The sequence below is a fragment of the Salminus brasiliensis genome, chromosome 18, assembly GCF_030463535.1.
Source record: "Salminus brasiliensis chromosome 18, fSalBra1.hap2, whole genome shotgun sequence".
NCBI lineage: Eukaryota > Metazoa > Chordata > Actinopteri > Characiformes > Bryconidae > Salminus > Salminus brasiliensis.
Window position 1 is genome coordinate 296,192 of NC_132895.1, and position 15,326 is coordinate 311,517.

General features: G+C 48.9%; 1 protein-coding gene across 1 annotated transcript; it reads right to left on the minus strand.

Annotated features, from left to right (window-relative positions):
• Window positions 1–2,852: 2,852 nt before the first annotated feature.
• Window positions 2,853–6,388, minus strand: arsib (arylsulfatase family, member Ib). The gene is made up of 2 exons (XM_072662465.1): window positions 6,369–6,388; window positions 2,853–5,816 (listed from the first exon to the last, which is right to left on the minus strand). The coding sequence occupies exons 1-2, from the start codon at window positions 6,386–6,388 to the stop codon at window positions 4,412–4,414; spliced, it is 1,425 nt and encodes a 474-aa protein (XP_072518566.1). The 3' UTR covers window positions 2,853–4,411.
• Window positions 6,389–15,326: the final 8,938 nt, after the last annotated feature.

Sequence of the window (15,326 nt, forward strand, 5' to 3'; positions counted from 1 at the left end):
TGAGTCATCTGTGAAACACAGCTGGCTCTCAGCATTCCAGTGTGTGTGTGTGTGTGTGTGTGTGTGTGTGTGTGTGTTTTACATGACAGGTATTAAAAGTGTATTAACATTCCTACAGTAGCTCATTATTAACAGCCATCAGCTGCATTATAAACACAACCAACTCAGAGCTGTTATAACCTACTGTACCACTATCACTGCATCGCACTGTTCACCACACTGTTTACACACACACACACACACACACACACATACACACACACACACAGGCTTGCACACACAAACTTAACCCATACTTTCACTATAGTCCAGTTTCAGCTCTTTAATTGAGTTAGATTGGGATACGGTACCATACTTTCACTATAGTACAGTTTCAGCTCTTTAATTGAGTTAGATTGGGATACAGTACCATACTTTCACTATAGTACAGTTTCAGCTCTTTAATTGAGTTAGATTGGGATACGGTACCATACTTTCACTATAGTACAGTTTCAGCTCTTTAATTGAGTTAGATTGAGATACAGTACCATACTTTCACTATAGTACAGTTTCAGCTCTTTAATTGAGTTAGATTGGGATACGGTACCATCGTTTCACTATAGTACAGTTTCAGCTCTTTAATTGAGTTAGATTGGGATACGGTACCATACTTTCACTATAGTACAGTTTCAGCTCTTTAATTGAGTTAGATTGGGATACGGTACCATACTTTCACTATAGTACAGTTTCAGCTCTTTAATTGAGTTAGATTGAGATACAGTACCATACTTTCACTATAGTACAGTTTCAGCTCTTTAATTGAGTTAGATTGAGATACAGTACCATACTTTCACTATAGTACAGTTTCAGCTCTTTAATTGAGTTAGATTGGGATACGGTACCATACTTTCACTATAGTACAGTTTCAGTCTGAATAATATGTTCAAGCAGCAGTGTGGTTGGTGCACTGACCCAGGCTCAGGTGGTGTTTTGGCTGCTGGTTGGCAGAGGCTCCTTTGGATTATTGTCTCTTTCAGAGTAGCGGTTGACACACAGTTAATCCCCTTATAATCCTAACAGCCATAAAACAACCTCTACAATCTAATTCTACAATCTGTAGAATTTACAGAAGTTACACATTACTTACCTAGAACAATATTGTATAGTATCGTTTATCAGAAACACCTACCTCGTGCTTCCACTCACTGGCCACTTTATTGGAAACAATTATCTTGTGCTTCCAAAGACTGGTCACTTTATTAGAAACACTGCTGATGAAAGCTGGTGGATGGTGATGGATGTGGAAACCCGGACTCTGGTCTACAAAGCCAAGACTGGACCAGCCAGCCCCTCCGTACTTGATGGCGATGGTCAAAAGCTGATCTGCACCAAGAGCCCTTCCAGCTTCAAGTACGGCTCGGCTCGACCCGCCATCCTTTAAGATCCACGGAAGACGAGCGTCCAGACTTTTTACTGTCCTGCACCGAAGTGGTGGAACGAGCTTCTCCTGGGTGTCCAAACAGCAGAGTCCAACACTCACTGTCCTCAAACCCAGACTGAAGACCCTCCTATTGGGTGAAGAGTAGAGTATTATGGTCTCCATATTGACTTGTGTTTAGTAGAGTCTAAGATTAGAGGATCTGCTGGAGTCTAGTCTGTATAAACTAGATAAGGATATTGTAGATGTAGATGTAGCTGGAAATGGAAAGGTGGTGTAGAGTGTAGGAGCTCTGAGCTGAGAGAAGCATGAGTCACTGCAACACAATGCAGCTTCTGTCAGCCGAATGATAACAGAGTGTAACACTCAAACACTGCGGAGGAGAAGCAGACTGGTCTTCAGAGTGGAGAGTGAAGTAGGGTGGCCAGACCCAGGCCTCTTTTTCTTGCTTTGATCATGTCAGTGTTTGCCTCCACCGAAGCCTCGTATTCTGCAGCTTTACAGGAGGAGGAAACCTCTTCATAACCTTCAGTGAAAGTCAGCGTCTCATTCAGAGCATTTGGTGCGTTTCTATTGGTCCATTTATCATGAAATTCTGATACAGTATAAACAACAACTGCAGATTCACACTCTGGAGAAAAGAGAAAAACAACACGAGGTTTCAGGGCAGTGAGGAAATCCACAGATCAGTCTTTCAACCAATCAGAGTGAACCTAATCAAAAATAATAACCAGGTCAGTGTCACAGTTCCAGCCTGGAGCAGCAAGTTGGTCTGGACAAAACCTCCTGAGTCGTTTCCTGAGATCTGACTGTTGTTCCTGCTGGGTTTCAGTCTGATAGTGGCGATTAAAGGTTCACTGGTTGTTAGCAGCGTTAGCCTAGCTTCTCCTGCCCTGCTAAAGAAGAGCAGTTAATTACATTTAGTTCATACTGAGATTGTAGAAGTATAGGGCTGACACTAATATCTATTTTTCTATTGATTAATCTACAGATTATTTTGTTGATTAGTCGATTAATCTAAACAATCAATTGTCCTCCAAAAAAGTTTAACAGAGCATTCCAAATTCCGTCAATCAGCGCCTCATAAATCGCTTTGATAACGAGCAGTTAGCGGCTACAGGAACGGCGGATTTACAGAGCTTCCCTACCAGTGCTTCATAAAGGCCGGTTCACATCTACTGCGACTTATTATATACTATAAAATATATATCTGTGACATACTACAAAGTGTAGCACAGTATATTCACAAACATTTAGTGAATGTGCTATATTAGTCAAGAAGCTACTACAGAAGTATATACATATTTGTACTCTAATGTAAATTAAATTGTAAATTTAATACAGTCCATTTCTTATGATAGTGATGCAGCTGTAACACTTCACATAGGGTTCAAGAGAAATGCAGATCAGTAAAGATCAGAGTTCAGTCAGTCTGTTCTGATTTAGTAGAATTACTGTTTAATACGTCCCAAAATAGTTCAGCCCTCTGATCATTAGTGTGGCTGAATCTGATCAGTGATCAATAAGTAACTGTTCCTTTAAGCTCACATACCTGTCAAGAATCTGCTGCTTCCAGACACACACACACACACACACACACACACACACACACAGCTGGTGTTTCAAATATCACCAATGACACTTTTCTTTAAGGACCTACACTATATGTCCAGATTTACTTTATATTAAATATAATACTGGACAGTAGAGACAGTTACTCCAACAGAAGCAGCATCAACTCTTTTAATACCCTTGACTTCAGAAGAAGCAGTGATTTAGCAGGTGTCCCAATACTTTTGTCCATGTAGCGTATAATCACCCACATATCTTGGAGGTAATGAAGCCTGGAGATTCCCCGTTTCTCCCCTGTGTTCAAACCAAGTTTCCACCAGTTAAACTCAAATGAAAATAGTTCAGTGGAGATGTTCCAGTGACGTTCTCCCAAAGCTTTATTCTCATGAACAAACAAGAAGCTTTCCTCAAAGCTGGAACAAACAGAACCACACACAGGACCGTTAGCAACCAATTTCAACCTCTGTGAACTGCAATTCTGGGTGCAGTCTGTCTGCCTGAACTGCAGTTTTGACTGTCAGAACCCAAACAATTCCCAGAGCAACCAGGGGTCCTCTCAGTCGCCTGTATCATGCAGGTACATGTGGTACAGTATGGGTTTCTGAGTGTGTGCAGCTGAACCTGTAGTGGCTTCTTCCAGTAGAAATGTCTCAAAAGGGACTGAAAAACGCAACAGCTCTGCTGCAGCTTTGCTTTCACTGTCTGGACCTGGATTTGCCAGCTCTGGCGATAACTCCACACAGTATGAGTGCGAAATACAGCACCGGAAGCCACTGGTGCTCCAGAGGAGCTGACACTGCACCTTCACACTGCTGTTACTGGCTCTAATAGTTCAGTTCTTCAGTCACAGAGCTCCCCGTTGAGCTCCGTCTCCAGTCCGGTACAACACCGTAACACCATGTCATTCTGAGCACTGTCTAATGTCGCTGCTCAGACTCCCTAAGATAAATATTTGCTCTAGCTGGGGCTCGAACAGCCCTGTGATTTATATAGTGCAGGTACACAGATGGTTTCAGACAATCAGTGAGGTGAGGAGAAGGCTCTGAAGGCTCAGATAAACGAGTTTGGCTCATGCCCATAGCCTCACGTCCACTGGTCACAGTTTTAAACTGCCCGTCTGTTTTGCAGCTAAATCAGGACTAGAAGTACCTAAGAAAGACTACAGTGATGACCGGCTGTGATGCAGTGGGTCAGCGGCAGTCTCCAGATTTATCGAATATAGTCGGGTCTTTTTGTTTTGTTTTTATAAAAACCTCTCTACAAAAATTGTGTCACTGTCCACATACTTAAGTCCAACTTTAAGGCACTAGTACGCTTCTAACAAAACATGGGGTTATTAGGACCAATCCCAGTCGGGGGGGGGGGGATGTCTCAGAAAAAGTGACGCAGTGATAAGAACCACTGAAGAGGCACGACTGGCCTTCATATCCTATTTGACATGATCCTTGAGTTTAACTTCTTGAAGAAGGAGCGTATTTTGCAGAACCTGCACTTTTTCCGTTTGCGGTTCCTCCCCCTCTTGTAATAGACCCCTTTCCAATTGCCCTCCTGTTCCTCCTCATCTACCCAAGGTACCCAAGCTCCACCGTTCATATCGGGGTTGGCGCGAGGGTCGTCTGGCGGGTAGCAGACAGGGATGGCTGTGCGGTTGTACGACACCAGACGTGCCAACAGTTTTCTGACCACACCGGGCCTCTGATCCGCCAAGTCATTCCTCTCGCAGGGGTCAGCCGTGATGTTGAAGAGCCACACGGATTTCTTCCCTTCTCCGTTCCCTCGCTCCAGGTTCCACCAGCCACCAGGGAAGCTGGTCAAAACCTGGGGTGGGACCCAGTCCCCATGGCCTGGGTCACCTGTCAGAAGCTTCCAGTCTCCGACCCTGATAGCCGCCTGCACAGTCGTGTCCCAGAGTCCTTGACCTGCTTGCCAGGATCCTAAACCTCGTCGATGGAGAGGGTCAATATTGTGTAAAATTTCCAGCCGTGGAGATTCTTTGTTCTCACTAAGGACAGGCCAAATATCGTACCCGTCGAGCCCTTGGTCCAGGGACACGTTGCCTCCAGCGAGCCGTACCAGGGTCGGGTACCAGTCGGTGATGTGGAGAAGAGCCTTGCTGACCCTCCGTTTGTGCCGCAACAATGGGCTGTGGACAAATCCCACTGCCCGAATCCCCCCTTCCCAGTATGTACCTTTGCGTCCTCGCAGAGGCCAGTTGCTGCCCCCTGTAAACGGCTGCGCTCCGTTATCGCTGGAGAAGATGATGATGCTGTTGCGGTAGTATCCGTACTTGCGGATGGCGTACGTGATGTTATGCACAGCTTCATCCACGATGGACACCATTGCTGCGTACTTCCTGCGAGGAACGTTGCCCATGGATCGATAAGGGTAGATGTAGGACTTGGGCGGTTTCAGAGGCGTGTGAACCGCCTGCAGAGAGACGAAGATGAAGAGTGGCTGTTGGTCCGGATGGTGCGAGGCCAGGATTTTACGCACCCTCTGGGTGTAGAGGTGGGTGGAGTATTTTCCTGCTCTCCCCCAGGCCACAGATTCCCCATCGTGGAGGTCGAAGCCACAGAGGGATTTGCCATCGCAGGAGCCGTAGGTGTAGTAATCCACACTACCGGTCAAAGAGCCGAAGTAGGTGTGGAAACCCCGGCGAGTGGGCAGGCAGTCTTTCCGGTAGAAGCCCAGGTGCCACTTGCCCACCATGTGCGTGGAGTATCCCGCCTCCTGGAGCCGCTGGGGCAGAGTCACCAGGTTGCTGGGAAGGCAGCTGGGCTGTCGAGGCCTGATGATTGAGTGCTGAAGACCGGTGTGGATCTGATACCTGCACACACACACACACACACACACACACACACAAACAAGGTGATGTTGAGATCATACATTCTCCGCAAAAAGGGTTCTTTGACTTAATTGTAGGAACCATTACTTAAGAGGGAAACTAAAAAGTATTCTTAGACTATAGTGGAACCCTTTTAAGGGTTCTGTAAAGAACCATATACAGGGGTTTTATTGTACATGAGCCACTCTTTAACCAGGCAAAGGACCTTTCAGATAGTTTGAGTTGTTGTGGTTCCATATAGAACAGCATATCTCTTTAATGTCCAAAAGTTTGTGGACCTCTTCTAGTGAACACATTCAGCTACTTTAAGCTGCACCCATTGCTGACACAAATGTGCAAAAGCACACACAGCTTGTCTAGTCCCTGTAGAGAAGAAGTACTGCCAATAGAATAGGACCCTCTGGAGCAGATCAACATCATGATCATGGCTTCGTCCACTGGGTTTAACTGGGAGACCAGATCTCCACCAGTATGGGTTTGTTACATTATTTGAACTTGATGGTTTAGCTGGTCAACCAGCATCACCAACATCACCAAAGCTCTCGGACCAGCATAACCACTATGAACTAGCGGCCTGACTAGCATTGCCAGTTTGACCAATCCGTCAGACCAGCACCAGTATCTCCCCCCCCCCCCCCCTCTCTCTCTCTCTCTCTCTCTCTCTCTCTCTCTCTCTCTCTCTCTCTCTCTCTCTCTCTCCCCCTCTCTCTCTGTCTCTCTCTCTCTCTCTCTCTGCGCCTGCGCGGTTGTGAGCGTTTGGCGGTTTGTCTTACTTTTTCACGTTATTACTTTAAGTTTGTATCTGAGGTTTGGTTGAGTGTAAGTGTAAGTGAGTGTAAGTGTAAGTGAGTGAGTGAGTGTGTGTGAGTGAGTGTGAGGAGAGTCTGCCGCCGGCGTTGTCTCCGGGAGCATGGCGTCTCCGAGCAGCGCGCTGTATGATGGCCTGACTCAGGCACGGGGTGAAGGTGGAGTGCAGGGCGAGTGTGGAGGAGGTCTGCCTGGCTGTGGGGGGCGCGGTGGGCCACGCCAACATCGTCTCTGCCTCCCGTATGAATCACGCAGTTGTACTGTTCCTAAATACGGTTGAAAAAGCGAACCACCTGATCCAGAGTGGCGTGGTTCTGAACGACCAGCTCACTCCGGTTCTGCCCCTCAGCACCCCTGCTAAAAAGGTCATTTTGTCTAATGTCCCCCCCTTCATTTCGGACGAGCTCCTCGCTCGTGAGCTCTCCCGTTATGGGAAACGTGTCTCCCCCATTAAGAAGATTCCTCTGGGCTCCTTTGCTGAAGCACCTGGTCTCTTTTAGAAGGGTAGTCTATATGGTTCTGAAGAATGGTGAGGAGTTGGACCTGGTTCTGAAGGATGGTGAGGAGATGGACCTGGTGCTGAAGAATGGTGAGGAGTTGGACCTGGTTCTGAAGGATGGTGAGGAGTTGGACCTGGTGCTGAAGTTCAGAGTAGATGATTTTGACTATGCTGTTTATGTTTCCTCGGACACTGATATGAAGTGTTTCTGCTGCGGGCAGGCGGGCCACCTCGGGTACTGTGCGGGAGCGGTCGGGTCCTGTTGTGGCTGGACCCGCGGTGGCTGTTCCCCCTGCGGTGGCCGTGGGCTCGGCTTCGGAGGGCCCGCCGACCACCCCGAGGCCTACGGAGGAGGCACCTACTGTGTCCTCGGCTGCTACGGGGGCCGCACCGGCCGTGGGGGAGTCTTCCTCGGCTGATCCTGCTGTGGAAGCTCTTCCTGTGGAGCAGCCAGGCGGCTCTGAGGGGGGGCTTTACTGACCCTGTCTCTGCTAAACCGGTGGTGCTAGAGTCGGTTGCTGATGTGGACATGGTGGACGAGCCTGTTTTTAAGGTCCCCGGTAAAATGAAGAAGCGAGGGCGGGAGAAGGGGACTAAGCAGGCCAAGAAAGAGGTCAGTGGTGCTGAAGTGGAGTCGGACAGTGAGGGCTCTGTCTGACTCTGGCTGGTCTATGTGCTCTCAGGAGGAGACGCTGCCGGTGCGGTACACTGCTGAGGAGATCAGACAGTTCCTGAGTGAGACCAAGGGGCAGAAAGGTGTACGGGTGGAGGAGCGGTTTACAGACGGTCAGCAGTTTATACATGATGTTAAACATTTTAGGAGGGAGGGGGTGTTCACGGCACTGGAGGTTTTTAGATTGAAAAAGATTCTGACTAAGCTCCACAGAGCCAGCACTGAGGAGGAGATCTAGAGTGTTGTCTCAGACCGGCCTCCCATCTCTGCTCTGTCTCTCTTTTATTATTTTAATGAGTGACATAAAGATTGCTACTCTAAATATGAATGGAGGCAGAGGCAGTCTGAAGAGAGCCATGTTTTATGAGTTATCAAAGCAGAAGCGAGCTGATGTCTTCTTCCTTCAGGAGACGCACAGCGATGACGCTAATGCGGTTGACTGGGCTAAGGAGTGGGACGGGCTGGTCATTTTAAGCCATGGCTCCAGTGTAAGTGGTGGTGTTGGGGTTTTATTTGCTCATAGTTTTATCCCCTACTCATACACGGTTGATGAGGTTTTACCTGGGAGGCTGCTTAAAGTTCAGGCCTGTTTTGAAGACGAGAGCTTGGTTTTTATCTGTGTGTATGCTCCGACTGCAGGAGCCGAGCGGATGGTGTTTTTAGACAGGCTGAGCAGTGTGATCTCCGACTGTGCTTTTACAGGCTTTTTAGTTCTGGGTGGGGATTTTAATTGTACAGCTGACAGCCTGGACAGGAACCACTTGGAACCACACACTGCCTCCTGCAGGCGGCTGTGTGAGTTCATAGAGGCCCATGACCTGTGTGACGTCTGGAGGATGTTACATGGAACGCAGAGACAGTATACATGGGCACACGCTAGAGATAACGCCCTCTCCCTGGCCAGGCTGGATCGCTTTTATACTTTTAGGCATTATCTATCTGTCTTTACGCACTGTTCTATTTCTCCTGTCGGTTTTTTGGATCATGGGATGGTTCCGTGTTCTGTTCGGAAATGTGCCGTAAAACCTCAGAGTGCGTACTGGCATTTTAATACAGCACTTTTAGATGATGTTCATTTTAAGGAGTCTTTTACCTTCTTTTGGGATGTTTTTAAATTACAAAAACATTCTTTTACCTCCTTGGAGCAATGGTGGGACGTAGCTAAGGTTCAGATTAAAGTGTTTCGCCAACAGTACACTTTCAATGTCACTAGAGACATTATCAGATCTCTGAAGGCTCTGGAGATTGACATTGTGGAGCTCCAGTGTTTGGGACAGGCCACAGGAGATCGAGAGCGTATTACGGCTCTCAAACAGAAAAAAGCTGCGTTAGCTGACCTGGGCATAACAGCATAACAATCATGTTTCCAGAATGTGACGAAAATGGATGCTCCTTTGAAGTTCTTCTTTGGTCTTGAGAGTAAAAATGGACAGAAAAGGTTTATGCATGCTGTGCGGACAGAATCGGGGGATCTGGTTTCTGAGCCTTCTGAACTTCGCCAACAGACAGTCAGCTTTTTCTCGAAGCTGTTTGAGAGCGAGCAGGACGATGTGCAGGATGTGGGGGATGGGTTCTTCCCCCTGCAGGCAAAGCTCTCGCAGCGGTCGGCCAACGGGCTTGATGCCGAGCTGACTATAGGAGAGCTGTAAGAGGCCCTGCAGGGCATGGAGAATGGTCGGGCCCCTGGTATAGATGGCCTACCGGTGGAGTTTTATAAGGCTTTTTGGTCAGTTTTGGGTCAGGATGTGCTTGAGGTGCTCCAGGCCAGTGTGGCTACTGGGACACTTCCCATGAGCTGTCGAAGAGCCGTCCTGACCCTTCTGCCGAAGAAGGGGGACCTGACCTTGTTAAGAAACTGGCGTCCTGTGGCATTACTGTGCACGGATTGCAAGCTGCTCTCCAAAGCATTGGCCTCGAGACTGGGGAAGGTAATGGAGCAGGTGGTTCACCTTGACCAGACGTACTGTGTGCCTGGTAGGTCTATTTTTGATAATAATTATTTAATTCGTGATGTTTTGGCCGTCTCCAGACTATTGGGCTTGAAGACTGGTCTTATTTTCTTGGACCAGGAAAAGGCTTTTGACCGGGTTGAACATAATTATTTGTGGAAAGTTCTGGAGAACTTTGGTTTCAACCCCAGGTTCATAGCCATGGTCAAGGTTTTGTATAGTGACATTGAAAGTGTGCTTAAAGTTAACGGTGGTTTATGCGCTCCTTTTAAGGTTCATAGAGGTATCCGGCAGGGCTGTGCTCTGTCTGGTATGCTCTATGCCCAGTCCATTGAGCCTCTGCTGTGCCAGCTGAGACAGAAGATTGCTGGCCTGGTCATCCCAACCTGCGGCACACCTGTGTGTGTTTCAGCGTATGCGGATGACCTGGTGGTGCTGATCAGCTCACAGAGGGATGTGGACGTTTTAGTGGATGTTTTACATGATTTTAGGATTTTATCATCTGCTAAGGTGAACTGGGCAAAGAGTGAGGCTGTGTTAGTGGGGGATTGGACTGGTGGGGGACCTACACTGCCTGGACTGTCATGGAGGAAGGGTGGGTTTAAATACTTGGGAGTGCACTTGGGGGACAGTGAGTGGGAAAAACAAAACTGGGAGCTCACTGTTGAAAAGGTGAAGGGCCGTCTCAGCAGGTGGACCTGGCTAGTCCATCAGTTGTCATATCGAGGACGGGTGCTCATAATCAATAACCTTACTGCTTCTCTTCTGTGGCATAAACTGGCTTGTGTAGATCCCCCACCGAATCTTCTTGCAGACCTTCAGGCGGTGCTTGTGGAATTTTTTTGGGATAAGTTGCACTGGTTACCGCAGGCTGTCCTCTTTTTGCCTAAAGAAGAAGGAGGACAGGGGCTGGTTCACTTGGCCAGCAGAACCGCTGCCTTCCGCCTCCAGTTCCTTCAGCGACTCCTTAGTGGCCCTAAGGACTTGGTGTGGAGAGCGGTGGCATGCAGGATTTTACAGACTGTTGGAGGATTGGGAATGGACAGAACTTTGTTTTTAATGGACACAAAAGCACTGAACTCTGCTCACTTGCCCGTGTTTTATCGTGGACTTTTTAAAGTTTGGAGTTTTTTTAGCCCAACCAGACTGGACAGCTCTTTACATTGGCTTTTGGAGGAACTGGTCATCTATGGGTCTAGGCTGGACGTTACAGGCACAGCTTCCCCTGCACTGGTCCGGGTTCTAGTTTCCTCGAACATAGTGAAACTCTGTCAGCTGGTGGACGTCGCTGGACCTGAGTTGGACGGTGTGGAGGACCTGGCGGTGCGTTTGGGGGTGCGGTCCTTACGCATAGTGGCCCAGCTTCTACAGCGATGGAGGCTAGAGCTCACCGCGGATGAAAGAGTGCTGCTAACGGACTATGGTGCAGGGTTGCTCAGCCCTGATGAAGAAGACCCTTTTCCCAGGGTGGCTATCACTCCTGGCCTGCAGGACTACCACGGCCCCTTACTGGACTGCTCAGAGGAGCTGAGTTTGGAGCTCAGTTCAGTCTCGGGCAAGCGTCTGTATGGGGCTTGCGTAAAGGTTTTTAATAAAAAGCGACTGGACGGCAGACCCGATACGCCGTGGCGGGCTGCTCTAGGTCTTAGTGATGATGTTCACCTGGAATGGAGAGTGCTGTATAAACCACCGTTAGCTAAAAGAGTGGCGGACCTCCAGTGGAGGGTTTTACATGGTATTGTCTCTGTCAACTCTTTTATCTGTGTTTTAAACCCTGAGGTCACACAATGCTGTCCTTTCTGTCCTCAGAGGGAGACAGTGTTTCACGCTTTTATGCACTGTTTTAGGCTGCGTCCCCTGTTTGCTGTTTTACGCACCATTTTTACGTCTCTTAACGTGACTTTTACACCTCAGACTTTTATCCTGGGTTTTAGGTATGTTCGGAGAGAGCGGTCCAAGTGTCAGCTGATAAATTTTATTCTGGGTCAGGCTAAACTGGCAGTATACATCAGCCGCAAAAACCGCGTGGCACAGTCAGCTAACTGTGATGCTGTCCGGACCCTCTCCAGACTGGTGAAATCCAGGGTTTTGATTGATTTTAATTATTATAAGTGTATGTCTGATTTAGAGACTTTTACAGTGGTGTGGTGCTGTGAGGAGGCGGTGTGCTGGGTGTCTGATTTAGAGACTTTTACAGTGGTGTGGAGCTGTGAGGAGGCGGTGTGCTGGGTGTCTGATTTAGAGACTTTTACAGTGGCGTGGTGCTGTGAGGAGGAGGTGTGCTGGGTGTCTGATTTAGAGACTTTTACAGTGGCGTGGTGCTGTGAGGAGGAGGTGTGCTGGGTGTCTGATTTAGAGACTTTTACAGTGGTGTGGTGCTGTGAGGAGGAGGTGTGCTGGGTGTCTGATTTAGAGACTTTTACAGTGGTGTGGTGCTGTGAGGAGGAGGTGTGCTGGGTGTCTGATTTAGAGACTTTTACAGTGGTGTGGTGCTGCGAGGAGGAGGTGTGCTGGGTGTCTGATTTAGAGACTTTTACAGTGGTGTGGTGCTGCGAGGAGGAGGTGTGCTGGGTGTCTGATTTAGAGACTTTTACAGTGGTGTGGTGCTGCGAGGAGGAGGTGTGCTGGGTGTCTGATTTAGAGACTTTTACAGTGGCGTGGTGCTGTGAGGAGGCGGTGTGCTGGGTGTCTGATTTAGAGACTTTTACAGTGGCGTGGTGCTGTGAGGAGGAGGTGTGCTGGGTGTCTGATTTAGAGACTTTTACAGTGGTGTGGTGCTGTGAGGAGGAGGTGTGCTGGGTGTCTGATTTACAGACTTTTACAGTGGTGTGGTGCTGTGAGGAGGAGGTGTGCTGGGTGTCTGATTTAGAGACTTTTACAGTGGCGTGGTGCTGTGAGGAGGAGGTGTGCTGGGTGTCTGATTTAGAGACTTTTACAGTGGCGTGGTGCTGTGAGGAGGCGGTGTGCTGGGTGTCTGATTTAGAGACTTTTACAGTGGCGTGGTGCTGTGAGGAGGAGGTGTGCTGGGTGTCTGATTTAGAGACTTTTACAGTGGCGTGGTGCTGTGAGGAGGCGGTGTGCTGGGTGTCTGATTTAGAGACTTTTACAGTGGTGTGGTGCTGTGAGGAGGAGGTGTGCTGGGTGTCTGATTTAGAGACTTTTACAGTGGTGTGGTGCTGTGAGGAGGAGGTGTGCTGGGTGTCTGATTTAGAGACTTTTACAGTGGCGTGGTGCTGTGAGGAGGAGGTGTGCTGGGTGTCTGATTTAGAGACTTTTACAGTGGTGTGGTGCTGTGAGGAGGAGGTGTGCTGGGTGTCTGATTTAGAGACTTTTACAGTGGTGTGGTGCTGTGAGGAGGAGGTGTGCTGGGTGTCTGATTTAGAGACTTTTACAGTGGCGTGGTGCTGTGAGGAGGAGGTGTGCTGGGTGTCTGATTTAGAGACTTTTACAGTGGCGTGGTGCTGTGAGGAGGAGGTGTGCTGGGTGTCTGATTTAGAGACTTTTACAGTGGTGTGGTGCTGTGAGGAGGAGGTGTGCTGGGTGTCTGATTTACAGACTTTTACAGTGGTGTGGTGCTGTGAGGAGGAGGTGTGCTGGGTGTCTGATTTAGAGACTTTTACAGTGGCGTGGTGCTGTGAGGAGGAGGTGTGCTGGGTGTCTGATTTAGAGACTTTTACAGTGGTGTGGTGCTGTGAGGAGGCGGTGTGCTGGGTGTCTGATTTAGAGACTTTTACAGTGGTGTGGTGCTGTGAGGAGGAGGTGTGCTGGGTGTCTGATTTAGAGACTTTTACAGTGGTGTGGTGCTGTGAGGAGGAGGTGTGCTGGGTGTCTGATTTAGAGACTTTTACAGTGGTGTGGTGCTGTGAGGAGGAGGTGTGCTGGGTGTCTGATTTAGAGACTTTTACAGTGGTGTGGTGCTGTGAGGAGGAGGTGTGCTGGGTGTCTGATTTAGAGACTTTTACAGTGGCGTGGTGCTGTGAGGAGGAGGTGTGCTGGGTGTCTGATTTAGAGACTTTTACAGTGGTGTGGTGCTGTGAGGAGGCGGTGTGCTGGGTGTCTGATTTAGAGACTTTTACAGTGGTGTGGTGCTGTGAGGAGGAGGTGTGCTGGGTGTCTGATTTAGAGACTTTTACAGTGGCGTGGTGCTGTGAGGAGGAGGTGTGCTGGGTGTCTGATTTAGAGACTTTTACAGTGGCGTGGTGCTGTGAGGAGGAGGTGTGCTGGGTGTCTGATTTAGAGACTTTTACAGTGGTGTGGTGCTGTGAGGAGGAGGTGTGCTGGGTGTCTGATTTAGAGACTTTTACAGTGGTGTGGTGCTGTGAGGAGGAGGTGTGCTGGGTGTCTGATTTAGAGACTTTTACAGTGGTGTGGTGCTGTGAGGAGGCGGTGTGCTGGGTGTCTGATTTAGAGACTTTTACAGTGGTGTGGTGCTGTGAGGAGGAGGTGTGCTGGGTGTCTGATTTAGAGACTTTTACAGTGGTGTGGTGCTGTGAGGAGGAGGTGTGCTGGGTGTCTGATTTAGAGACTTTTACAGTGGCGTGGTGCTGTGAGGAGGAGGTGTGCTGGGTGTCTGATTTAGAGACTTTTACAGTGGTGTGGTGCTGTGAGGAGGAGGTGTGCTGGGTGTCTGATTTAGAGACTTTTACAGTGGCGTGGTGCTGTGAGGAGGAGGTGTGCTGGGTGTCTGATTTAGAGACTTTTACAGTGGTGTGGTGCTGTGAGGAGGAGGTGTGCTGGGTGTCTGATTTAGAGACTTTTACAGTGGTGTGGTGCTGTGAGGAGGAGGTGTGCTGGGTGTCTGATTTAGAGACTTTTACAGTGGTGTGGTGCTGTGAGGAGGAGGTGTGCTGGGTGTCTGATTTAGAGACTTTTACAGTGGTGTGGTGCTGTGAGGAGGAGGTGTGCTGGGTGTCTGATTTAGAGACTTTTACAGTGGTGTGGTGCTGTGAGGAGGAGGTGTGCTGGGTGTCTGATTTAGAGACTTTTACAGTGGTGTGGTGCTGTGAGGAGGAGGTGTGCTGGGTGTCTGATTTAGAGACTTTTACAGTGGTGTGGTGCTGTGAGGAGGAGGTGTGCTGGGTGTCTGATTTAGAGACTTTTACAGTGGTGTGGTGCTGTGAGGAGGAGGTGTGCTGGGTGTCTGATTTAGAGACTTTTACAGTGGTGTGGTGCTGTGAGGAGGAGGTGTGCTGGGTGTCTGATTTAGAGACTTTTACAGTGGTGTGGTGCTGTGAGGAGGAGGTGTGCTGGGTGTCTGATTTAGAGACTTTTACAGTGGTGTGGTGCTGTGAGGAGGAGGTGTGCTGGGTGTCTGATTTAGAGACTTTTACAGTGGTGTGGTGCTGTGAGGAGGAGGTGTGCTGGGTGTCTGATTTAGAGACTTTTACAGTGGTGTGGTGCTGTGAGGAGGAGGTGTGCTGGGTGTCTGATTTAGAGACTTTTACAGTGGCGTGGTGCTGTGAGGAGGAGGTGTGCTGGGTGTCTGATTTAGAGACTTTTACAGTGGTGTGGTGCTGTGAGGAGGAGGTGTGCTGGGTGTCTGATTTAGAGACTTTTACAGTGGA